General features: G+C 42.4%; 1 protein-coding gene across 1 annotated transcript; it reads right to left on the bottom strand.

The window, feature by feature from the left end:
• Positions 1-804: 804 nt before the first annotated feature.
• On the bottom strand, positions 805-25347 carry LOC144120737 (peroxisomal acyl-coenzyme A oxidase 3-like). The gene is made up of 14 exons (XM_077653399.1): positions 24981-25347; positions 22475-22708; positions 20400-20474; positions 20226-20315; positions 18342-18574; positions 17594-17690; positions 16785-16967; positions 16196-16318; positions 12797-12917; positions 11730-11963; positions 10999-11153; positions 8357-8489; positions 7545-7699; positions 805-4780 (listed from the first exon to the last, which is right to left on the bottom strand). The coding sequence occupies exons 1-14, from the start codon at positions 25128-25130 to the stop codon at positions 4664-4666; spliced, it is 2100 nt and encodes a 699-aa protein (XP_077509525.1). The 5' UTR covers positions 25131-25347; the 3' UTR covers positions 805-4663.
• Positions 25348-27180: the final 1833 nt, after the last annotated feature.

Here is a 27180-nt window from a genome sequence, read left to right as displayed (position 1 = left end):
GCGGCAACTGAGGACAAATAGAAGTTGACGCGCATTGATAGGGTAGTGTATTCATATCACAAAGGCACCTCTCACCGAAAATGGAATTTTTATAAGACATGAAATACCAAAATAAGAAATACAGGTGATGCCATTACCAGCCGATTTTGCCAATAAAACGCGCACATCTACGCCAGTTTTTGCGCACAGATTAGAGATGCTAGACCACAGTGCAATTAACTTCAAACCAGTGGCAATCAATCCTGTTTAGTAAGGCGGTCAAAGAGTTTGAGTCGACTGGCTGGAAGATATTTAAATCCAATTTTCACGCCGATAAATGAGTCTTTTGCTGCTGTACAAGCATAAACAATGCCAGAAAGAGCATGATAATTCATTTTTTAAGAGAAAAATAATTTGATGTAGTTGACCTCAGTGTCACTTTTACATGGTTGCATAACTGCATAAGTGCTATGTCCTTGTCATAATAAAATGGACAACAAAGGATGGTTTTCTGCCTCACCTAGTAAGCATTCGGCTGCCGGAGCGGCGATTACATTTAATAACAAAATTTCACCTTTTTTTTATTTTAGAAGTACAATTCAAACACTGCGGCACTTGAATGAATGGATGAATTTACGAACTGCTTTTAAACAATGCTTTTTTCAGTTAAAGCACTGCATCAATAGAAAAGTGATTTGGTGGTTTCGAGACTAAATGCATAATACATATGAATGAGTAAGAATTAAAGCACTATCACTGCTCAGCCAAACTGAAATGCTTGTTACATCATGAACTCGTCATGCAAGTGAGAATTTTGTGCACATAACACTTGCGAAAATCATTTATTTATGAATAAAGTCACAATGCATTAAAGAAGGTATTAGCACTGGAGGCAAACAAAACATTGTCCCATTCACCACACTTTATTTTTACTTTCAGTGCTGACAGCAACAGGCACACAAAAGGCGTGTGCAGAGAGAAAAACTCGAGGTATCCAACCGTGAACTGAAATATGTATATAGGATAACAATAAAAAATATACGTTATTAAGCTGCAAAGGAAGCACAGCTCGTGTCTGCACATATATATTATATAATCTCTATGCCTATACATATACACCAGAACTACCCTGCCTTCACTCCCAGAAGGTTCAATCAGCTGGCAGAAGGGCATCTGTACATGACCAATACCGGCACACAGTCAAGTGGTTCCCAGGACACCAAACCTAACATGAGGCATAGCATGTAAAGAATGCAAAGCCCACAAGGTGGTGAAATGTGGTGCATAAAACAGCATCCTTCAGGGCCCTATGTCAATAAAACTCAAAAGCAAAATGAATCACAGAAAAACCAGTGAAAGACATGACACAAAGTGCACAGCTCACTATTACGTACATGGAAAAAAAAAGGTAGGAGATAAAATGGGCAGTAGGGAACCAATAAGTATAATAAAACCTCGATACATTCCCGGTTCATATGTCAAAATCGCGGGCAGTAAAAGTGCCTCATAGAGTTACACTATTTTCCTTTTGGTTAATATGTTCCCAGATAACACAATTTCTCAGGTACTACACTCAAAATTTAGAAAAATTCTGGTCGTATAATATGTTTAGTGCCCAAACGCGCACATACACATACACATGGGCTGTTCCTGCAGGGACATGATATGAAGAGAACGCAGCGGCTTCTCCACCATGCTTAAGGGCAAGGGGGCGAAACATCCGAGAATTACAATGCAGTGCTTGCGTACAAGCAAGCCAAGTCTGGGGAACCCAGCCACTGACAGTGCCATGGGGAGCCGAGGGGTTGTGGAGGACACCCCAATATTTTCCAGACGCTTCTTTAAATCCCTGATGAGGAGTTGTATTCACAAACAATTAAGTGCCTTAAACATCTTATCATGTGCATTCATTTATGGCTGATGCAAATGATTCTCGTTGATCTTTACGAGCAAAACCATGAAGGCATAATGCCAGTCAAGTACGTTACTCATGCCCACCCCCCCTCTTTGCGCCACCCCAATGTCAACACCCCAGTGTCATTTTTTAACGCAGCATGAAGAGCAAAAACGCTGCGGCAGTCAGCCACCACAGCAGATTCACCACATGGCACTGGTGGAAGGGGGCGAAGCATCGAAAAACAACAAGGATGAGATCTCAGCTACTTCCACCATTGCCGGTGACGGACCGGATGTGTTGCAGAGTTTTTTCTGCACTATAGACAATGCAAAAGCGGACTGAATACTCTTAGCATTAGAAACTGACCTGCTCAGTCTTGTGCCAAGAAATGCTACTAAACATTTTTGTGAAGTGAAATTGTCAATAAATACCTCTGTACCTTAAACGGATATTTTCCAAAATCATGTGGTTTGGATCACAAGTTTTCCCTCCGATAATATGTTGTTACCCGCATTTGTCTAAAACAATATCAGTGATGTTTTACTGTATTTGATCAATATATGCATATTATACCGCTACCATTTTTATTGAGCATGAAAGGGCACGAAAGAGGTTCTCATATGCCGAGTCCATTTCTCATTTAAAGTGAGATGATAATGCCTTTTCTGGCGTTTTTCAGGCAAGCGTCACAAAAACATGACAGAAGCACCTCCTATTTGGTGCCATGTGAAGCTCCGTATACAATGAACTTTTCCATTAGTCAATTAAAACTACAAAACAAATGAGCACGATGAGACATGCTTTAATTTCAGAAGCAGCGTGCTATGGACACATTATTAATAAATCTTTAAAGTTCTATGCTTGAAATATATTGGGTTAAGCAGTATTACTGCACTTAGCACTAGTCAAACATGTAAACTAAAACTGCTGCCCATTTTATCCCCAGAAATGCTATGATTGCACAGGCACCATACAAATACAGTCTTAAAGAAAAGAAGAAAAAAAAAAGCTACCAAACAAGAATAAAAGGAGCAAGCAATAGTGCACTTAGCTTAAGAAATAAATCGACAGCTACTTCACATATAGCTTAAAATAGGTGCTTTCAGCAAAGTGCATTAGTGAACTCTAAAAGTAAAGTGAAAAATCTCGAAGTCTCAAACAGAGCACATGATAATTTTACATCGGTAAAGCAAGGAATCACTATTCTTGCCATGTTGCCTTTAAATGTGACCTTCATTACTGATGCAAAATCAAAAGCATGCTATTTATAACTCTGGGTACATTGCTAAAAAGGCAGAAATCATCGAGTTGAGCATTCAAGTGCTGTTAACCAATAGCTAGACAGCTGTGCTAACAGTGTATTTATAAACCATCACCAGCATGCTGCCAGCACTTCACAAGAAATTACCAACATGCGAATTATCAAATTGCAATCATTGAACTGATAGTTCTGAATTGCACAAAAAAGAGTAAAATAACCACGTTTCTTACACATATATTCCTAGGCTGCAAAAAAATAAAATCGCAAAAGCAACAGGGAGAAACAGGTGGGGCTAGCAACAAAAAGTTTGCAGCTAACATTAAAAGCTTCTCCAAAATAAAGTAGCCAACATTTATAAAAGCATTTTTAAAATTAAAAAAAGCTCTCAGCAGCAAAAGGGCATTTGCGATCCTTTTCTTGGTGATTATCAACTGGGAAATGGACAGCCACTCCAGGTAGGTTTAAACTCACCAGCACCTCATTCTTCATTTTTTTTCGGCAGGTGATGACTGCTTAAGGCACTGGAAGTGAAGAAGCTAAACACACGGTGTTCAAGCATTGGACAGAATCACACAGATCATGGGTGGTCCTGTGTACTGTCTAGTAATATACCTGGGGCTCTATTCTAAACAACCACTTTTGAAGATATTGCTCCAAACCAACATACCCGCTGAAAATGCATGATCAAACAGGCACACTTTCTGTAAATGATAACAGGTCGAGAAGCTGTTGAGTGCACTCACACTAAAAACAAAGAAATGGAACAGTCTCCTCTGCTAAAATCCTGCTGATACCGTCAAACAACCACCATTTTTGTGAACCCTGAATGGCCCAAATGGTGGAGTACTTGTACTCACTAACTGCTCATTGACCACTATATACATCACACACAAAACAACTGCCACATGCCCTGCTGCAAGCACTGCAGAAGCTACCCCGATAATACTCACACATTCCAAGACTGTCCACATATCCAAGCGGCTCCCATCCAGCTTCTGTCCTGAATCCCCAGTGCAGGACCACTTTATTTTGTGAAACGGACCTTCTGCACCATGTATGCTTCACCAAGATACCAAGAAGCTCATTAAACTTGGCAGAGCAATCCTGCATCCTTAACACCAGACTTGGTGATGTATTAAAGACACCTCTTTTCTCCAACAGTCTGCATGCCAACTAACGAAAAACAAGCTTCATCACTCTCAAGTGATAATCTTATTACTGCTGTTGCCTGTTTCATGCAACCACAAAAGCATTCCAACTGCATTTTTAAGCCTACAGTCAGGCCACCTATGTGCAACAGAATGCACCATGCATGATGTTCCATAATAGAACATGTCAAAAGGAATGTGAGGAAATTAAGTAGACTGCCTCTGCTGCAGTGTTACACACTGCACGTCACACCAGAAGAAAAGTGACACCGTCGCTGAAAGTGGTTGCCTGAGAATACAGCCTCTGGTAATACAAACCCGTTGAGAGCTGCTGCACTTCCGCTGGGGCCACCCTGTTGGTAACACACGAACTTCATCTCACAGCTTCGCCAGCAGAGAGCCCATGACAGGCTTGTCGAGAAACTCTTTCCACCAGGGAGCACGCTGTGTGCCTCCAGGAGAAACAACAAAGGACTGGAACAGCTTCTTGTAGACCTGCAACCGGTAAAGGGTGGGGGAAGAATAAAGAGAACAAATGCTTGCCACAGCATCACCGCCATCATCATCATCAGCCTACCGTAAAAACTGGACTATAGGTCGGACCGGAATACAGGTCGACCGCCCAACTAACCAATTCTAAAAATGAAAAAAATCTTTGTCAATGGAAAAAGTACAGAAATACACCCGTACCTTGAAACAAATGCGACTCGACAGGTTGCACAATGGTGACAGTATTTATTTTCATTTAAATGCTGCTCGTATGTACATCCAGCCAATTATTCAACAGTATCGCGCGCCCATCGACCCGCGTGTTTGTTTCTGGCACACAGAAGTATGGCGCCGTAGAGCAAAGCCCTTCCTCTTCATGAATCGCCGCACCCGGAATGGCGAGCCCTTGAATTATGCCCTCATGAGTCTAGAGGCACGCGCGATCTCTACTGCTTTCATGCGGATGCATTCGGCAGTCACAGGCAGCGATCTTGCGTGCAGCGCAACCTTTCCTTCCAATTCTGGATAAGCTGCGGTCTGCCCGCGAAATTAGGTTTTCTTCTGGTTGCTACAAGTTGTAATACGCAGCTTCTGCCTCCACCAGTAGTGAATGCTCTTTTCGGATACTCCAAATTCACGCTGTGCCACCACCAGGTTGCCGTGAGATTCCACGTACTCAATCGCATTTTTCTTGAAGGCGACGGTGAGTTGCCACCGGCTTCTGCTCATTCTGAAGTGAAAACGCAGCCTTTAACCAAACAACGGAAACGCAAAATGACGGTGCGACAACGTCGCCACGCTGCACTGCTGCTGATGGCAATGGTGATGGAGGCTGTTGATTTCAGCCGCCCATTGTTGCAAGACTTCTGCAGTTTTTCTGCCAATGACCGGTATATAAGACGGGGGTCAACTTTTCGCCATGGTTTTTTGAAAAAAAGCTCGACCTATATTCCAATTTTTATGGTAACTATGTTCACTGCAGGACAAAGGCCTCTCCCACTGACATTCAGTGCCAGCTGTGGCTACCCTGCCCCCATAGACTTCTTAGTCTCAACCACTCACCTGACTCTCGCAGCCCCTGCTATGTTTGCCTTCTCTTGGAATTCATTCCTATACTCTAAAGGACCATTGCTGAAGGATAACGGAGTGGATTCCAAGAGAAAGAAAACGCTAAAAAAAAGTGCAGCAACCAGCAACCCCTAAATGCAGCATGAACGAACCCTATAAGCACTTGCACGACAGCAGTGCCTGATAATGTACAGCCGCCCACAAAAGCCTTCAGAACATAAAAAATTGAAAAATGCTTAATTGCTTGGCAGTCCAGCAAGCAGCTGCGATCTGAACGATGTGCATAGCCCTTCCCTGTGAGCCCTGCATTATGCTTCCCTCAATGCCTGCCCACACCAGTAGGCAGCAAGGAAATGCAGATTTCTCGTGGTTTAGATGTTCCGAAAACTTTTGTGGGCACCTATACAGCACAATGCAGCGGCCTCATAAGCAAATGACACTGCATATTAATACCGCATACCCACATAGCTTGTCTTGAAAAAATAAATAAAAATAAAATAACGAGCTATTTTTACATTGCTGATCAAGCACTGCATATTACACATTTGTGTGGTTGTTGTGCTGCAACTGGTCCACCATTCTGCAGCTTTCTTTTGATGCCACTATCTGCATGTTTAGTATAAATGATGCTCGGCCACTGTCCTACTTTTGTTGGGTGCCTTAAGGGGACATTAAGGACAAATTTGAGTTGGCCTGTATGAACAGGTTTAACAACAACTGAAAATAGAGTTCTTTAAGCCAGAAAAGACCAAAAACTGAAACACAAGTGTTGACAACACAGGCCAATTCCAGAAGCAAAAATGCATGCGACACCGAATTTTGTGAGCAGATCCCAGAACCTATGCTACACAGCCACTCACTTCAAAATGACAACAACCAACCTTCCTGGTGTAGACGAAAGGAGTTTGCAAGAAAGGGGGGGGGATTTTCAAATTCAATTTTCTGAGCCACAAATGCATCTTCTGCTCCCGGGAAAACGTTAAAATACCCACAAAGAGCCAGAGAATCAATTTTTACTGAGCACAATAATTCGACGCAGTTGTTCACAGTGCCCCATTAAGCCACACAAAAAAGCAGGTATCAAGTCAACCTAGAGAGACACATTAATGCACTGAGGTAACAATTATGTCACTTTTACAAATGACAGAGCCTTAGTAAACCAGGTAATTATGTAAAATTGAAAGACTAGCAGTGATGCCATCGTTGCAGGCAAGGAATATGTGCTCTGCCCCTGTGAAACGCTGCTGTATGCAACAAATGTAGAGGTGCAAGCTCTCACCAATTATCCAAAGTAATACAGCTCAAATCCCTGATGTGTAATCCAGTGACCAAAGCTAGCCATCGTCGAAGAGACAGCAGCAAAGTTCATTATGCAGAGAATATCTTCACAACAAACACAAATCAGTCATACACACTGTTCTCCTGTTTGCTTTTTTTTTCTTTTTGTTGCAGCACTGACTCAGTTTCCAAGCCCCATTCTCTCAGACCGAGGTGCTTCCCATTTGTCAAGAAAGGTGGCAACAAACAAGTCAATAAAATTACGCTGTTATTTTTGCACCGTGCAGGAGATTCAAACGAAAGCCTCAAAAGTGACTTTCTCAGCTGAAAAGTCACTGTTTCACGCAGCAAGACTGCTGGCAGAGTTCTGAAAGGATCTGCTACTATGGTATGACTTTGCATTTAGTGCTCCTTTAATCCTCACCTGTCCATCAGAACAGCCAAGAATAGAGTTCAGGGCGACATCAGGCGGCGAGATGACATCCGCCAGGGTGACGGCGTCGTCCTTCAACTCCCGGCAGAGCTGGAGAATGCCTTCACGCATCAAATTCTTTGCTGCCTCACCTGTACAATATCCACCTGAAACGAGGAGCAGAAACAACAAAATCTAAATGGAAGCTAAACATTAAATTTCAGAGGAATTAAAAAAAACCTATTGCAGGACGCGTACATGAAAACAAAATGAAAAGCAGCAATTATTCCATTCCACTGCAACCAGAGGTCATGCCTGGAAATGACCACCTGGTAAAACAATTTGACTATGACACTATCACACAATGCAAAAGCTGCTCCTTTGTATTGCAGCAGCAAAAATCACTTGCTGATATCACTGCGCTGCCGCTGGCAAATTTTTACAAAAGTGATGTTCACGAAGAATTTCAGTGAATATGCCAAGGTTTCAATAATACTGTTTGAACACCCCAATAGGTGTGTCACATGCCTTGCACTAACAATTAGTGCCAATGTGGGTGCATTTATGATGCAGAGAAAGAAAAATATTTCATCATTCCACAAAACATTTTAGGAAGTCTTGTGCTCTCTTGTGGAGTATTTGCTCTATAATTCAAGCAGCAGTTGGGATATTATATTGAACAGTACAACAAAATAGGAATTTGTTCAATCGTGTTTCGGGTATTACAATTTCTTGCGAAAAATTTGGGAGTCATCATGTAGGTGCATACAAAATTCACTCTCAGATGCACGCTGCGTATGAACATACACAACATTCAAACTCACCCCCATACAAGTCCCCTACGCGCTTTTCCAGGCTCCAAAGTGCAAAAAGAGTGTTGAGTCGCTGCAGCACGACACACAACTGGGGATCCTTCAGGTCAGCAATGAAATTCTGAAACTTCTCCACAATTGTGTGCTGTGAAAAGAAACAACAAAGATAAGCATTCATAACAAGGCAAAGTGAATGCCATTCCTTTGCATAAAATCGAAACACATTTAACAGCTTTCATATGGGTATAAATTTCTGCACAATCCTTTCATGGCTGCACAATTACCACAGGTATTTGACAAGAAAAGAAGCGCTAAACGTTTGCTTAGCTGGCATACACTGCACAACCAAGTGAACACGAGTAAATACCCTCCAGGCATCCATATAACATAAAAGCAAGCAGGAAAGTTCAAGGCAGCAGCAATCCTAAGCTCTATAAGTGCTTGCTCACTAGTGTGAGTTAGTGTGCTAAGTTCAGAAACGAAGGAGACAGGCCTGTCTATGTGTTCAATGCATCAAGTGAAAAAATAAGTTTACCTCCACCTTTCGCAGAAGTAGGAAAGCTTGTAAGAGATTCATTTGTGACATAAGAATGCCAACACAACTGTTAGTTCCCTTAATACACTCCTCAACAACCTTTTCCTGGCAATGAAGCGGTAGCTATGGAGCAGAAACACACCCTATCTTCTACGCAGCAGAATACATTAGGATCTCAATGATACGAGTCTCACAGCATTGCAAAAAATATTCGTATCATACGAAATTTGTATAATCCGAAAAGAACAAAATTCGTTTAGAGGTACAAGAAATGGATTCAAGCAGACCTTTTCACAGATGATGGAATTTATTTACGGCCACATGGTCATTCAGGTGATGTATGGGCCCCACACCGCCTATCACTCACATCGTCGCTGATATAAGAGTCATGTACCGCCACTCACTGCTCATAGTGTGTTTTGTGCAGCTGGCAATTCCGATGTCGGCGATGCTCAAAGCACTAAGTGCTCTACGGTGCAGTTACAGCTCATGTGTTCATATTATCTGAAGCGGCGCAGGAGGGTGCTCGGAACATTAGCAATTCTGCACACTGTAAATAATGCACAAGGGTGTTGTTGCGGGCTAGTTGGTTTAACATTCCTTAAAAGGGAACAGCGCAAACACAGGACAAAGAGAGGAACGTACAACACCAGCGCCTGTGTTGTACGTTCCTCTCTCCGTCCTGTGTTTGCACTGTTCCCTTTTAAGCAATAAATAATGCACCTCAGACAGGGAATTTCACAAATTAGTATCATCCCCAAAATCATATCAACTGTAATTGTATCTTCAAGATCTTGCACTTAATAGTTTTCTCTTCAAACTTAGTATGTTCTCAATATTCGTCATTTAAGACATATTTCTAACACAACTGCCAACTTTCAGCGTTAAAATACCAAGGAAAAAACAGTTTTCATGTATACAATGAATTTGCTGGGCAGGTCTTACGACACAAGAAAGATACACAAGAAAGATAACAGGGAAAGCCGGTCTAGTGGTGGTTGGTGCTTGTATATATGCATTATGTAACCGCACTCCGTCCTGTCTGTTCCTTTCTTCGCCCCTTGCCTTTCACGTGGTTACAATATGCATACAATTACACAAGAAGCTTCCATAGATGGCGCCAGCTACGTCAGTGACGAAGTAGAGTTACCGTGGAGACAGCGACATGCAAACTGGCCACGCACACCGTCGTGCGAGCGCACTCTTTGGCGGAATGGCATAGTTACAGATGCTCCCTCCTTGCAGCATTCCCTTCATTGCAAAGCAAAGCTGTCACCGAGTATAGCTCAATACGTTTTCAACAATCAATACTGCAGCATTGGTCACAAGCAACAAACAATTCTGCTTGTCTGAGCGAACCGCTTAACCCATTCGTTTCCAAAGACTGCTATTCACCATTCTCGCTAATATGTGCGTGTTTTAAATACACATCAACAGATGGTGGCTCATGCTTGGTTGCTCATTTTTGCATAGTAGTTTTCACGCTAGATGACAATAGTAGTTACTCTCTAGTTTTGAAAACAGATTTCAGGAAAATATTCTTTTTTCGCCAGTTCTTTTGAACACAACCATGGCATTGCAGGAAGACTGAAGTTTCAGGAACGCTGAATTCATGCGCTGCTTTTTGGCAGTGATCGGTATGAAGACTGCAAATTAAAAGCAGTGAGTGTGACTTTACCCACAAGGTGAGAATTATTACTTGGACTCTGAGCCTCACAATTCAGGCGTAGCTTGAGTCCCAGCTCAGAAATCCAAAAGCATGCAAACAAATATTCGTCAATGTGATGTATTTGGCTGTTTGCATCAGCTATATACTCTACCAAAAGCGATTGAAAAAGAACGTGCTACACTGAGAGACAATTTCCTCTCATCAAAAAGATCGTTCGCAAGGTTGTGTTGCCCTGATACAAGAGCATGAGAAACTGCTTAAGTCTTTTCACAAGCAAGAAAAATTTTACTTGTTCTAGAGCCGAATAAAATACAAATTTCTCATATGTGACCTCTTCAGCATGAGTTACCACTAATTCTTTCTTGCAACCCAAAACCGTCATGCTCTGCCGTAGCCGACAGGCCGCGGAAATGAATGGTTTAAATGAGTCACTGATGCATGGCTACACACCTCAATATATGCCAGAGCCAGCTCACGAAGGCAGAAGGCCTGTGTGTTGTTCTTGGCCGAGAACTGGTCCTCTCCCTGGGACAGCAGTGCCGTGTACTTCTCATCACTTGTGCGCAATAGATAGCACACCAGCCATTTGTATGCTGCCAGGATCACTGCACATGAGTAATGGAATCACAATAAGCATGACAAAACTAGTCCAGCGAACCCCAGTAATGTTCTAAGCTACAGCCAGAAAGTCACTTAATTAAACCCAAAATTCCCTATTTTAGGCCCTTTTTACCTGCAGTAGCTTGAAAACTGCATCGATTTGGAAAAAGTAAGACAATTTCGGTTCCCAAAATTACTTGAAACTTCGTAAAAATTCCATTCTAGCCAAATTTTACCTTTAAAAGTTAGAGCATGTGGATTAGTTAGAGCAGCTTGGATTAACAAGGTTCCACTGTAATGAGTAATCCTGCCATAGCTAATGAGTGATTCTGCCGTTGCTCTCTGTGGTACTCATTTTGTAATCTTCCAGGTGATGCTAGTCAAAGGTGGCTGCCTTGTGGTTTGCAGTTTTTTTTTTCTTTCTATTTTTACCAGGTGGGTAAGGAAAGAGCTGTCATGTGTTGAATTCTGAAACAGAACAGGAGGGCTATAAAACGCACTCCCACAACAAGGCTTGGGAACATATGAGCAAGGACTGGACCAAGTGAAACTTTTTTCCGTTAGGCTGGAGCATCACCAACCATTGATGTCTGTCATCTCGCGGACAGTGGTGGCTTTAAGGCTCCCCTGCAAGATGGTCTCCATGTCGTTGAGGAACTGGATGGTGGCCATAGAAGCCGGCAGCGGCTGGCCTGCCTTGCGCCCCTGTACCAACGACAGCAGCACGTTGCTCGTTTGCTGCAGAAGCACGTTGTTGTCTCCTTCGTAGGTGCAGTTGGCATCATTGTCATTCCGCAGGTCGCCCAGGCCTGATACTGCAATGCAACGAGGGCCACGAGGCACACAACTCGTCAGTGTATGCCCCAACACGATACTATGCGCGCACAACTTAAGAAACAAATGAAAAACATTCACTTCGTACATTTTACTCTGGGCCACATTCCACCTGCAAACACAAAAAACGTTTTCACTGTGCTACATAACACGAGAACCCAGTGAGAGCTTTCATACTGTCCTACATATGCAACAAACACAATGTCAACAAAAGGAAGCAGCATTGCAGAAATAGCACCTCCTCCAACCCCATTCACACTCCTTCGTTGAGTACACTGACGTCGCGGAATTGATGGTTGGTGCCATATAAGCCATCACTGCGAAATGTATATATCAATTACATACCAGATTAGATGCAAGAGCACATTATATGTAAATAAACAGGAGCCTTTAGCAGAGTTTCCAGAGGAAAAATAAAAATTTCATCCAAGCAGTAATCGGTAACACAAAGCAGTCAGCCAATTCAATGCACAATGATGATGCCGGCTTGAAACAGGCGGTGAAAAAAAAAGATAAGAGGCACTATGACAAAGACATGCCCAGATAATAAAATATGTGAAGGCAGCACATCACTATACATTCATCAAAACTGAGGAAAACAGAAAAAATGCTGGTCTTGCTGCGTCCCAAAGGGAGATAGCCTTTACCAAGTTAGTTGATGGCAGTCCCAAGGCAGTTATGAAAATATGCTACTAGTGGGTTAGAGAATGTACAAATAGATGTCCCGGGTGGAACACCTGCTAGCACAAAAATTTGCTGACATCATGAGCCTAGGTTGTGACCAGCACAAAAACCAACACAAGTCACCACGCACCTTTGAGGTAACCATGGCCACCACAGGCCTCACGGCTTTCCTGAATGGCGTCCCTTGCCAACCAGCCTGCTTTGCATTTGGCAGCACACGATATGATGTGGAGTTCCACACCCTGCTCCGACTGCATGCACAAAATGCATGACGAGGCTTTTAAGAACACTCAAATCTTATAGCATGGTCAAGCATGAACAAAAGGCCTGAAATTTTAGCAAAGCAGATGCTTATTCATTCTCATTTGCTTATGCTCCACCATAAATGCTTAAAGGTATACAAAAAAAATAAACTAAGCAAGACGGATATATTATTGCAGGGAATACTACCTAAATTTTTCCTGCGCGGAAAGGTAGCTGCATTGCTGGAAAAAACCTCAAATGAAAGTCCTAAAACTCTTCCACATTCAAAGCACCAGTGAAAAATGATCTGCCACGACGTCATTTCAAGAACACCTTTGCAATCTGGCCAGTCAGAGATGCCACTTCCAAATACCGGAAACATGGCTGGAAACTGAAAACCAAAAGTCAACAGGCCAATGGTCACGGCAGCAACGTGCAAGTGCAAACCGCCTCTGCTTCCCACTATTTCGATGGAAGCTCTCTGCTGCCTCTCATGTATCTGCGTCTTATTGCAACATGCACATGGTAGAAATAGGCTTCGTGGGTGCAGCACGCCAGCAGCAGTTGTGCTCAAACATGCTTCATTTACCATCACATTGGGGTGAAAAGCTGCATGCCCATTCCTCACCAAACAAAGCACTGTGCTGTCGATTATCATTTGTTTGTTGTCTAACTATGCAGTAAGTATGGCCACAGACAACCACTGTAGTTGAAACTGCTGTGGTGATTGCGATTTCTACGTTTATGAATTGCTTCCTGTGGGTTGTAAGCGGAAACGAATCAAGGTACGTTCCGTCCAACTGTAATCCGCTGCCTGCCAGCTATACCTGTCAACAGGGGATGCACGCATAATCTTGACGAACACGCATCAGCTGGCTGAAAGTTTTTCTCGTGAAAAACCCTAGCTTGCGTGTTGGCGCCTCACATACTATGTGCATGATGACCCGTGCAGGGAAACTTATGAGCCAAATGAGGGGTGATGGTGCATGCATTTGCAACTTCTGAGCTAATCAGCACATCTAAAAGCATATTAGCCTTTTCACTGTGCGCAAAAGGTTGACGACCACGCACTCGCATAGCGCTTCATAAGTTGATGATGTGCATGCATGCGCATGACTGTATGTGTGGATACTAAATGTAAAGAAATAAATGCTTTGCAATTTCATAAAACCAGCAGCCTGCACAAAGTAGCCGATTCGATGGCTAAATTGAGAACGAAACCACTTCATTGGCCATGTAACAAGCCTACAAAGTGTGAATAACCTTAAAAGCTTGGAGTTCTGAACTTGCTGTGCACGATGCCTACATGCAGCACAAGCGCACAGAATGCGAGGCAAAAGATTCAGCGTTTGTGTTTGCGACTAACCTTTCTCTATAGCGTCTGTTGTGTGTTGTTTTAATTACGAGACTTTTTGCACTGTTGGCCATGCTTTCCACACTGCTTTTGTTCCCGACAGCAATTAGTGTTCCTCCAGAAAGCTCATATATACATAAGCTGTCAACGCTGCATAAATCTTCAAGTGTCTGTGCCCCGTGCACCCCGCTTTTACACCCCTTTCTGACTTATACAAGCGTTGCTGTCAGTAAAATTGCCATATTTGCTATTAGGTGACCCTAACCTATCAGTCTAGCCAGACTTAGTACTCCCCTTTAGTGTCTCATTAAAAAAATACTTTCTTCTCCTTCCTGCAAAACAAAATCTTTTGCTATACATATTGTGCATAAAAAACAATTTAGCCCCAAATCATTTCCAAGTTAGCTTTTTAGTAATTCAGCTTTGTAAATTATGAATACTTGCACGTGACACACAGTCTCTGGCATTAAATGAGCTAAAATAACCCTCTATTTGTTTCTAGTACAGCTGAACCACAAGGTAACGAACCTCAATTTAACGAAATCTGCGAAGTAACACATTTTTTAATTTCCTGATCTCTGCCCCATTAAAAGCCATGTTTTTTTTTTCTGTGAACGAAGTAATTTTATACTATACTTTCAAATTAACAAAGTCCTTGCGCATCGCATACAAATACCAGGAGCCTCCTTGACTCATCATCATCATCATCAGCCTTACTACAACCACTGCAGAGCAAAGGCCTCTCCCACGTCTCTTCAATAAACCCTGTCATTTGCCAGCTGCACCCACCCTATGCCTGCAAACTTCCTAATCTCATCCGTCCACCTAACCTTCTGCCGCCCCCAACTACGCTTGCCTTCTCTTGGAATCCACTCCACTACCCTTAAGGACCAGCGGTTATCTTGCCTTTGCATTACATGCCCTGCCGAGGCCCATTTCTTCCTCTTGATTTCGACTAGGATGTCATAAACCCGCATTTGTTCCCTCACCCATTCTGCTCGCTTCCAGTCTCTTAATGTTATACCTATCATTTTTCTTTCCATGACTCGCTGCGTTGTCCTTAACTTAGGCTGAACCCTTTTTGTTAGCCTCCATGTTTCTGCCCCATAGGTGAGTACCGATAAGATATAGCTGCTGTACACTTTTCTCTTGAGGGATATTGTTAAACTGCCATTCATGATCTGAGATCCTTGACTAGAAGCTGAAAATGAAAACTTCAGCCGAGACAGGCCACGATTTGCATGTACCCTTTTATGCATAAATGTTGCTAGTGGGCTTCAATCAGGAGAGCAGAACAGGAGCAGAATGTATCACTGCACCATCTGTTGTGTACATATGAACTTGTGGCAGGTGCTCTACCACCAGCCATTAGTGCAGCGCGGAAAAGCCTGACACCTGTCATTGGTGCAAGCACTGCTTAGTTTCTGGGGGTTCGAATCCTCCGAAATTTTTTTTTTTACTCAATTATTTTCTGCCAAAGAACTCCAGAGTGCTCTTTTGGACCTTTTTTTCCCCTCAATATGTCACCAAGTAGCCTCTTTTGAACGGTGTCATCATCGCCGGGCATCAGTGGTAAATGCGTGGTGCTTCGCAGTTCGTATCATCCACCGCAGGTTGTGAAATTATTAGCATTATCCCGAACCTTGACAAATTTTATTATAACGCACCAAGGCCAGGATATTTTTAAAATTTGCATCACTGCCAAATTATGGCCAACCATAATCGTATCATTAGGTTCTACTGCATTTACAAGGTGCCATCGACTAGGAGTCCTCAAGAATCGGTAACTCTTATTTAGATTGCTGAAGGATAGGAATCTTGACTTAAAGAAACTCGAAATATAAGAAATTTTTTGGCTGCAAGTATGACTCTGTTATATTGAGATTCAACTGTGTCCAAGTGGCACTGAAGGAAAAGAATTTGGGCACTCACCACTTCAGGTGACTTTTCACCAAACAGGACTGCAATGTGGAAGCTGACAAACTCCTTGTACAATGCAGTCGAGTAGTAGTTAAGCACATAGGCTGCTGCAAGGAATGGGATCAACCTCCATTGCTGAAAGCACAGGTTGCAAAAAAGAAAAGTATGAGACTGTGTTAAGTCGCCATGAAACATTGCAGTAACTTTTCCAAACCACCACTGAAAAATTGCACGTCAAGGTGGTTGCTTCACCCACACATAAATTCAAAAACAGGTTGAAATTACCAGGATATGCCAGATAAGCACTCGAAGGGTTGTGCATTCACTTGACTCTATTTCATTTTTTTTTTCTAAGAGGCGCTATCGGCAACAAAGTTTGCGGGGTGCATGTGTCCGCTTCCAGTAAACTTTTGTGGCCTATAGGATATGATTCTAGAAACTAAGGCTAAAATGATGATGTTATTACAGGTTGCAAAATTTGCCTGCATGAATATGTCAAAGGACAAGGTGTCGACATTTACGTTCTGAAAAATATTACTCGCTGCATTCATGCCATTTGCGATATGAAGAGTGCTGAGGAGTGCTGAACCTGCTGACGTACCTGCAACTGGTACTCAATGACTGGCAGCTCCTCCTGGTTCTCAGGGCCAAACTGGCGACGCACTGCTGAGTATCGAGTGGAGATCACGACACTCTTGATTAGGTTTGTGGTGCAAATACCCACAATGCTTACACGCCCCATCGACAAGGAGCCCAGGGTCATTCCAAACCTCTTCTTTGGGTCCTAAATCACCCCCAGAGAGAAGTCAAGCACGTGGTCAAAATAAAAAGAGGGAGTGACAAAAAGAATATGCAAAGCAGCCAGAGCAAAGCTGCTGCATCTACTAAAAAATTAGATATCAACCAGGCAGGAAAAAAAAGCCTATTTGGCTTTCACTGAACAGATTCTTACACGCACAAGAAAATTATCTTTTCCATTTTGGCGTAATGTAGTGCATTAGTATCAGATTGGAAAGAAAGCAGACACTACTTGTGAACCAAAACACATTCTTTTGCCTTTTTACATTCAGCTGTAGAAGTAAGGAAACAGAGCAATTCAAGTTTCAATGTATAGCATCCTGAAATGGGGACATTCATCAACTGGTTAAAAAAGACTTTTTGCTACACAGTCGAGGAATTAAACAAGAGCATGTTTGTGTTTGAATTTGACCTAATAGTACGGAAGGTTTTCAAATAAGCTTCAAAAGAAATGAAAGCCTTGTTAATGACTCAGAACAACAAAGTACGTCGGACAATTTATTATAGATGCCCCAGTGCTCTGAAATACCCTTACGCTTGTCTGTGGGGCATGTAAAAAAAAAAAAATTGCCGGTAATGTTGCGCACAGTGCAATAATTCAGGATGTCTTACCTTCAGTGGTGTGACGTACTCTCCCTCAGGTGTCACATCTGCTGTCCTATTCAGCAGGTTCTCCCGAGGAATGCGATAGTTGTGGAAGGAGAGGAACCTACAAAAACCAAATTTCATGATATAATGAATAGAGCATCAGTAGTGTGCGCCTCCAGCTTGGCAATGCAATAATGCCCATATGACAGATAACAGATACTAACCATTCATCAAACACTGCTGCCCAACACTGAGTTTGACCATTGCACGTGAAAGCTCACCATGTAGTTCTGCTTAACATTCATCTTTTCTTTAATACCTTTTCAAGATCAGTGTACATGTGAGAACTACTCTGGCTTACTTGGCTGAAACATAAAAACAGATCCACCAAAACTTGCTCACACCTGGACTCGCAAGTGTTTGGACTAGAAAACATGCCAAGTTTGAGCCTGGCTTAGCCCGGGTAAAGTTAACTCATGAGCAAACATACCTAGTCAAGCATTAAAGAACACCAAAAAAAGAAATTCTACTTTTCATCTCGAAAATGCACTGCGGGTCGAATGCTGTAGTAAAGAAAGGCTCTAGGTTGATTTTGTCCACTTGTAGAATGAGTATAAAAACCTAAACAAGTGGGTGATGTTCACATTTCCCACACCCCAAGTGAAAATACAACCATGCAACCTAGTAGCACACCAGCATTCAATATGTACGTGTGAGATAGAGTAAATAAAAAATAAATATAAACAGGTAAACAACACGTGTGAAGGCTCACCCATTGTCAATGCCATTGAGGCCCAACTTGGGACCCATGTCTCCCACGAGGACACCTGGGAACGGAAGGAGTGTCTTGCGGTTCCTGATAGGCACCACAAAGGCGTGCAGCCCTCGGTTCTGCCCATCAGCCGTGAGCAGTTGAGCAAACACGATGGCGTCCGTAGCTGTCTGACCCATGTTTCCCGACCACACTTTAATGGCTTCAATATCAGGAGTGTTGAGAACAAACTCCTGAAAGTTACAATGGCACAAAAAGATTTGTGTGATGTAGAAACAAACGAACCTCCTAGGGTTTGTGCATCATCAATACAGGTGTAATGTGCTCACACACCATGATAGCATGTACACAGGTAATGCATGCAGTGCAGATGTACACACATAGATTTTCCCAGCATCTTCTTGGTCCTTGGAACACCTTTTTTTTTTCTGCCATTAAAAAAAATCACGCCGAAAAACTCCCAATTTTCACTCAGCAAAATTCCGCAAAAAATTACAAATTGTTACAAGCAACACTGCAAGCAGTTGTGACCACTGGTAGCCTGGTTTTCTGACTTGTCACCTTAACAACAACCTTCAGTTCCGTGATCATTCCTCCTTTCATCTGTAAGCACTTTGCTGATGGACAGGTACTTTTCAAATGTAATGTCATAGGCCTCTACCTTTGTGATGTATGAGAAAAGTACACAGGTGCACACGTGTTGGTTAGCTACTTGCGCACCTAGATTCAGCAAAAATTCACTGAAGTAGCTCTATACATGTATGCTGTTGCAATTTAGAAAACATGCACAGAAAATATACTCAATGAATCTAGATCAAGTGCTCACTATTCTTTCACTACAGCTTGAAAGATCTCAACAAATGGGAGAGACACATCACGTTATGTGGAAAAAGTCATATGCATCTGCCTAGCATCTCCTGGGGAACTTCAGCACACAGGAAATTTCTATTCATGCATTCCATTCACAGGAAGCTCGGTTATTTTCATGTATACTGAGTATAGGTAAGCAAACAAAAGCTGCATTTTCTGTGAGTCTACACAACATCTACATAATGTCAAGCATGAACGCAGGAATCAAACTTTCTAGATGTTAATACATTCCCATGACAGAGAAGCATGAAAATCAGAAACCAGATCTAGTCGTCACTGTTGGACTGAACATTTCCACAAAAAATAGGTCTATGTGTAATGACAAGTCAGTTTCTGATGTTAAAAACTTGACTGTAACAGCCGTGACACTATTACGAGAGCATGTGTTTCAAGAATTTAATTTAGCAGAACCACTACAGTACCTAATGTTGTTTATCACACTAGTTTTCTGCCTGCAGAAAGCACAAGAGCTTAATCATGAGTGGTGCTTCTGTTAATGACAACATAAATCCGACTATAGATGGAGTTGCTATTACCGGGCTCAATTTAATGAAATGTGGTGGCATGGCACTGGTCAGCACACACCCCAATCTGAGCTTTTTCAAGCACATTATTTGGAGGGAAGCAAACAGAACACTGTAGCGAACGCTTCTAAATTACCCCTAAAAGCTTGCACACTTCAGTAAAACTGCCTCGGGAAAAAATTTTATTCTGTCCCTTCTTAACTCTGCATGCAAAAATCGGCATGCAGACACATGGCCTCATAAAAAGATGCCCAAACTCAATAATGACTGGCTGTATGGCAGAACAGCCTGTCATAAGCAACAGTATAATTGGTCCCATGACAAAGAGGAAAAGGAGGTGCAGGGTAAGGTATGCATGGATTTAGGTGGTAACAGGCCCCAAAAATCACTGCGGGAAACCGTTGGACCCATTCTGAAAACCCCTGGTGAAATGAGTCTTCAAGTGCGAGCAAATTTTAATGCATGCAAGTACCGAAAGACAGTCACTTGCCTGAGTCCAGGGGTCATATATTGCTTCGGTCCGCATTGCTCTTGTGTTTGTTCCATGACTAAGTTCAGTCAAGGCAAAACAACCAGCTGCCTATTCATAGAAGGTCACGCACATTAGCATGAAGTTATGAAGTGCACAAATTGATTTTACAAAGACATTTTCTGACAGCCTTACCTCAAAATTTAGTATTTCATCAAAAATCTTCATGTGCCGCTTTGTGCCCAGTCCTCTCACAGCCCCTATGAACATCTATAAATAAAAAAAGACCAAGTTAGTATGCCACTATAAATGAAATTTGGAGCTGCTAGGCAAACCAACTAGTGAGCCTCTCCGAGTCTTTGAAACACCTAAAAATTATTCCTGACCAATAAAAGTCTAGAAGCATTGAATGTGCTATTTTTAGAGACTCAGAATGCACTTCGTGAGCTAAGCAAAGAAATCCTGCGATACATTTTTAGAGCTGACTTTCCCACTCTATACTCCAACATATTACATAGGTGACAGCCTGGCGTGCGTAATAGAGGCTATTCCACACAAAGCCGCTCATATTTTATAAGCCGAAAGAGCTAGGCTAAGTTACATAAAATGTGACAATGCTGTCATGGGCTAACTATGTCCAGACATGACGGTGCTAGAGACCGACCTGCCACAAGCAAGCACAGTAAATAAATAAAGACCAGTAACTTCTTTCCTAAAGGGCACTCGTAGATACATTGTTTTTAATTCTTTCAGGCACCATTTCTGTTCCTATCCAAAGAAAAAATTTTTCTGCACAAATAACATAATCAGAAGTGAGAAACAATTAGCCAGTTTACCACTGAAAAATACCAGCGGTTAACTTTTTACAGGGCTGTGCAGTATTTCATACAAAGTTTCACAGTGGCTGAAATTTGGAGTGCCAGGATTTGCAAACTCCTGAGGGACTGTGGAATCACTTTCTTCTTTGAAGATGCAAATTTTATATAAACAGAAAAATTTATGTTATTACCATGGTCAAAATCTGTCCGCATAAAAATGATGGAAGACATGCTAGCTGGTTCACTGCTTCGTGAAATAGTATTTACTGCATTCGCTATACGTATGGCATAAAAAAAAAAACAAATGTTTGGTTCATGGGTTTCTGGGGTCTTGGGGTTTAACATCCCAAGGCGACTCAGGCTATGAAGGCTGCCATAGTGGAGGGCTCTGTAAATTTCGACCCCTTATGATTATTTAATGTGCACTAACATTGCACAGTACACGGGCCTCTAGCATTTCGCTTCCATTAAAAATGGGACCGCCACGGCCAGGATCGAACCCGTGTTCTTCAGGTCGGTAGCTGAGCATCATAACCACTGAGCCACTGCGGCAACGGCATAAAAAAAAAAAACTAGCTTATTTGCTGCACGAAGGGTGCTGAATTCACCTGAAACAAAGAAATCACTGCTAGGTGCAGTACATTCTCAGAAAAAGCTACAAGTTCCTTTTGTACTCAACTGTGTATCTTTTTTTATTGTGCAAATATGCCCTTTGACATAAGAGGGTATACGAAGCACCTTACAGGGTTAAAAAAACAACTTATGAATGTGCAGATCATTGTTATCAAGCCATAGCTCAGAAGTTATTAATTTTGTTCCAAGAGGATTTAGTGTGGGCTAGTTGCTTCATACTTTCTACGGCATAGATTGACAAAGCGAATGGAACGAGGACGAGAAGAAGAAACACGAAACACAGGACAGCGCCCGTCCTGTGTTTCGTGTTTCTTCTTCTCGTCCCCGTTCCGTTGCGCTTGTCAATCTGTGTCGTAGAAATTATTCATTTTGTTATGCACCAAGCCAGGACTATACAGAAGTTACTCCTTTATTCTTTTAGTTTAGCTCGATTCAGGTAAGGACTAGTAAATAAAAAAGCAGGAAATAAACATTATTTCGGCAACAAACTGCCTTGTTCAAACTATGACGCCACCGAATTTCAACATGCCATTACCGAAGAAGAAAAAAGGAAATATAACTGGGAAAGGCCTTTTGCACAGTGAGACAATTTTTTCCTTTGGTAAAGTGAAAGATAAAAACATAAGCACATTTCGAACAATATCCCAAAGCACATAGTTGGAAAATAAATTACTTAAAAAGTGCAACACCTAACATTTTCACTGATGAAATTTCTTCTAAACATTTTAAGCAACAGACACAGGAAGCATTACTTCAAAGGTAACCAAGTTTGGTTCATGAGGTTCAGAGCAACAGTTTATGACAAAAACACCCGCTTACATCGAAGCACAGGACTTTCTTTATAGAGAGTGACCAGTCGTAAGCACCAATGCAGTTGTTGCAAGCCAACGACAGATATGGATTCTGGAAGAATTCCTCCTGTGTGTAGAACTGGTACTCAAAGATGCGCTTCATCCGTTTGAAACATAGATGGCGATGCTCTTCCAAAGTGATGTTGTCATAAGGCTGGCGTGCAAACAGCGGGTCTTTCTCTAGGGTATTGAACACCTTGGCCTGCATGAAGAAGCAAAAGTGGGAACGCTCATGAACTCAGCAGAAAACTGCAACATTGTTGTTGTTGCCTGTCCCTTGAGGTGCTTTTGAAGCCTAAATATATTTTGTTCTGAGAAGCTTAACTATGCAGAACGATCCACTTATAGAAGTCATCAAACAACAGAAAAAAAAATTGTTTGAAAAAGTTTTAAGAAAGGAAAGTTTCAAGAATTGTTCAAATAAATTCAAGTATCTGCTACATACTACCTAACATAGATTAAACTTCTGTAGGCAAACTTGAGTAGAAAAACTAAATTGCCCTTCCTTCCTGGTCTATCCTACACTTGAAACAGTTAAAATCTATGCCAGCATAAAAATTGGCAATCAAGTATATTTACTGAACACATACAATTGACACATTCAAGGATCACTGATAAAAAGGAGAAAACATAATGAATAAGTAGTATTTATGTATCACAACATGTCATCCTCCGACACTTAATAACCAACATGCAAAACTAAACCAAGCATATCTGAAATGACTATTATCAGTGACGACAGGGGAAGGAGAGGAGTGGCAGGTGCTACCCCAAAATGTTGTCGGGCTACACCGAAGATTTTCCGATTTTCCGAGCGGTTCCCTCAGACCCTAACTAGGAGGACATTTCATTTTTTTGCCTTAATGAGCTGCGGTGCCACATAGGCACCATATCAACGAAAAATTTGCCTCGCCCCACCCACCACTCCGTTCTTCTCTATGCCACCCAGCCACGTATATCTTGCCACCATCCCAGGTTATAATATATGTCCCTTGCTAGGAAAACTGGTATGTTTTAGGAGTGAAATTAGACAGGTGTACCAAGATGGATTCGAAGCAGACACAGGGTATACACAACAGCAGCCCCATTATGTTTCCTGTCTCGTTTTTGTCTGCATTTTCTTTTCATTGTGACACCCGCAAATGGACACATAATGCAAGCACTGAAAAGTGAGACCTTAGCAAACAAAGTGACGCTAGCTTTCCAAAACAAAGTGACGCTGCATCCCATCAAAAGTTAATGATGCAGCAGGAGGACTTTTCGTGGGGCTACCTGGAATACGTTATAAAAGAAGACATCTGTTCCCATTAACGATGTAGCCAAGAAAACAGAGTGCTAGAAGTGTGCTCACATTATGTAGAACAAAACCTGCGCATTTACACACGATTAGATTTGCTTGTTTCCAGCAAATTAAGCAGATGCAGGTGCCTAATGCAGACGCCTTTTTTTGATTGTTAAGATTTGCAGAAAATGTACTTGCAAAAATACCAATGCTTAAGATTCCAGAACACTGGCCCACAGAGCTAGCTAGGTGTGCACTGACCCTCATATGACCTGCAATGTGCTCTTGATTGTACCATATGGTACAGCGTCACAAATGTGCCAAAACATTCCTGGGAACTACATCGTTCGAAATGACAGCCAGACACATACAACTCTTTGTCAGTGCATTGCATGCGCACTGCTTTATGAAGCAATTGCCGACATCCCTGTGTGTTGCAGACTTTATTCAGTACTGCTCGATTAGCTGCTTCTTACAAATTATGAAGTGAAAAACTTTGTTTTCTTCTCCAACTAAATGCAACCAAATTTACACAGACATTTTTCCTCGTGCTTTCATTTCCACTTTCACCTCTTTGAAAGCTGTATGGTTTGACGGTGCAGGGCAGGTTACAGGCAGCCAATATAAAGAGAGCAATACCATTTTTTTTTTTTTTGCGTTTGTAAAATTAAAACAGCATGACGAATGGAGCTAACAGACTTGAAACATTTAGGCTACATTGCTACACAAATGTACGCTCCCAGATCGCATTTTGTGTGCGTTGTTTGTCCAACACAATAATGGTTCACTATAATTGATATATAGCCAGGTTGCTGTCAGCACGACACTTTTTTCTTTCACGTGCTTTGCGTACAAAATTCTCGATTAAAAAGAAGCTACACGTTGCCAATTGAAGCGGTGCCACAAATGCGGGCTCAGAGCAGGAAAATTCCTTCATGCGTCATTAAGGACAACTGCATGGCTACTCGCCAATGAAGCAAGGTCGCAAGATTATGAAACAAAAGGAAAGTTCATCGGTACTAAACGAAACCGACCAATGCAATTTTTTTCCTGGTCTTCTGAGCTGTATTCAAGAAATTAACTTTAACGCTGACGGCCGGTGCAAGCGGCCCGTTATAAAACCGAAGCTCGCGCGAAGCCGCGCGCGCAACAGAAGTTTTTACGAGTGGAATCGCTCGTCACTTCTCCATACCTTGAACCTTATGATGTCTTCGCCCTCGAGAGCCACTTTCAACTTTCTCCAGTCAAACGAGGCCAGCTTCCTATAAGTGTCGAGCGGTCCCGGAGGAAACGGCGGCATGTATTCAAGCACAGATGCAGAATTTTCATCTTCCGACGACATCGCGAGCGGACGAGTGCCTTGCCCTCTTGTTCAACTCCGATCACACTGAACGCCGAGCAGAGAGTTACGACGTACTACACCCGTTCTGTCCGTTTGGAGCGGGGTCGTGAGGTAGACCGAAGCGAAAGTAAAAACAAAGAAACGATGCACTTTTTCCTTGGCTGAAATCAGCAAACAGGTTCCGATTGTCACACAGCCGCCCTGCCGCTAGGGCAGCGACAACTTTTTGTTCCGATTGTGGTGATTGCGCCATAGAGAAACATTCTTGTAACGTAAGTTTGTTTCTCTATGATTGCGCGATGCAGTGAAGAAATGAATGTACGACACAATCACATCAATACTTTGTTTTTTTAAAATTTGCACGCAATCCAGAGCAAACATTAATGAAAAAAAAAGGCTTCAACATGCCTTCAGCCATTTTAGCCAAACGTTTAACGTAGTGTTCAACATAAGAGCGCAGAGTAGTTGTAGTTCGAGGTTCTGCATGTAATTTTGCCATACCGTCTCGTCCCGCATGTTATAAAACGTGCTCGTAAACTTCCAGCCGAATCTGCAGGCTGTTTGGACCACAGCAGCTCCGACTAAGCTACTTTCACTTCTCACAATTGCGTCCTTTGCTTGCGCGTAGGTAGTACGTCATACAACGGCCAGACTCGACATGCCGCACACTGTGGTGAACGTCGCCTACTAGCCTCTCGGCATGTGTAGGCATGATGGGGGTTGAGTCCCCTCCCGTGCGTTGAAATATCGCTGGTGAAGGAATGCTGCCGTCACAATGCAGCAAGCTCGGTTCGCTGCGGCTGGTCCCTGTTGCAGTATGAGTGTCTGTTGGCGAAATTTAAGAAAACTAAACTAGGCATGCACCAACAGCTGTCTCATCGCATTTATCTTTTCTGCTCTGCAGAAGCTTGCCGCATTTGAAGTGTTTCAAGCTTGAAGATGTGCTACACTTATAAACAGAGAGGACACAGGAACATGAGACACAAAAGTGTATTAAAAAAAAAAACGGCAAATAATTGCTTGTTTACAGAGTGCAGTTATTTCCATCCCTGTATTTCTTTTGCACCAAGTGTGCAGAGGCCAATCATATGCTTTCTAAGATGGAAACTTTGTCCTCATTATTGATGATGGTAGTGAATTTTTATGGCATCTGCCGACAAAGAGTGCCATGGCACAAACTATATTTAGTTTGCTCAAGGTGGGGTGAAAGACCTATTTCCAAAGCATTTCACCCTGATTAAGCCGAGCACCAGGCCAGGGGACGCTTGCACCCATTGTATCACCGGTGGGTACCCGGCGGCATTGGGGATTGCACCCCGCACCTCCCGCATGCGAGGCGGATGCTCAACCACTAGGCTACCTCTGGTCTTGTCCTCAATACTTAGTGCTGTACAAGGTCTTCAAGCATCACGGTGCACTGTACACAACAACACATGATCTTGCATAGTTCAGGGATTATAGGCAGATTTAAGCGACACTTTGAAACATACTGAGGGGTCACCCATTAGGTCAATGGCAAAAAAGTGGCCAAAGCTGCCCTCTTCAAGCCGGCGTTCACTGCATAAGCACCCCGTCAATTTGTATGAGTGAAAAGAATTTTTTTTAGGGCTATCCAAAACAGTTCCTCCAAACTTTTGTTGATTGTTCTGTTGAGCAAACAGGTGAAATGTAGAGAGATTTTTCCATGAATAAACAGTTGGCATTTGGTGCCCATCTGTGCCTTAAAGGAGTATAGACACCTAGTTTTAGTTGCATGTTTTCTCCTCTGTAATGATGCATAAAACATTGGATTACATGTATCACCGCGTGGTATTTGCCTAGGTCTTCTAAATAATTTACAACTGAATTTCTCTCATGCTGTTTTGGTTTCATCAACTGAACGGTGGTTGTGACATCAAAAATGGCTCTAGGTCATGCAAGGCATGAAAAAAGTCAACACAATTGCTGATAAGCAGTTTTCACTACAACACCCAAGCCAGTGTGGTTCAAGGGCCAAAATGATAACAAATGATGCATCGGCAATTATATTGCAGTTTTTTCATCCATCACA

The sequence above is a fragment of the Amblyomma americanum genome, chromosome 2 (genome assembly GCF_052857255.1).
Source record: "Amblyomma americanum isolate KBUSLIRL-KWMA chromosome 2, ASM5285725v1, whole genome shotgun sequence".
Classification (NCBI taxonomy): Eukaryota; Metazoa; Arthropoda; class Arachnida; order Ixodida; family Ixodidae; genus Amblyomma; species Amblyomma americanum.
This window is presented reverse-complemented; position numbering and strand designations above follow the sequence as displayed.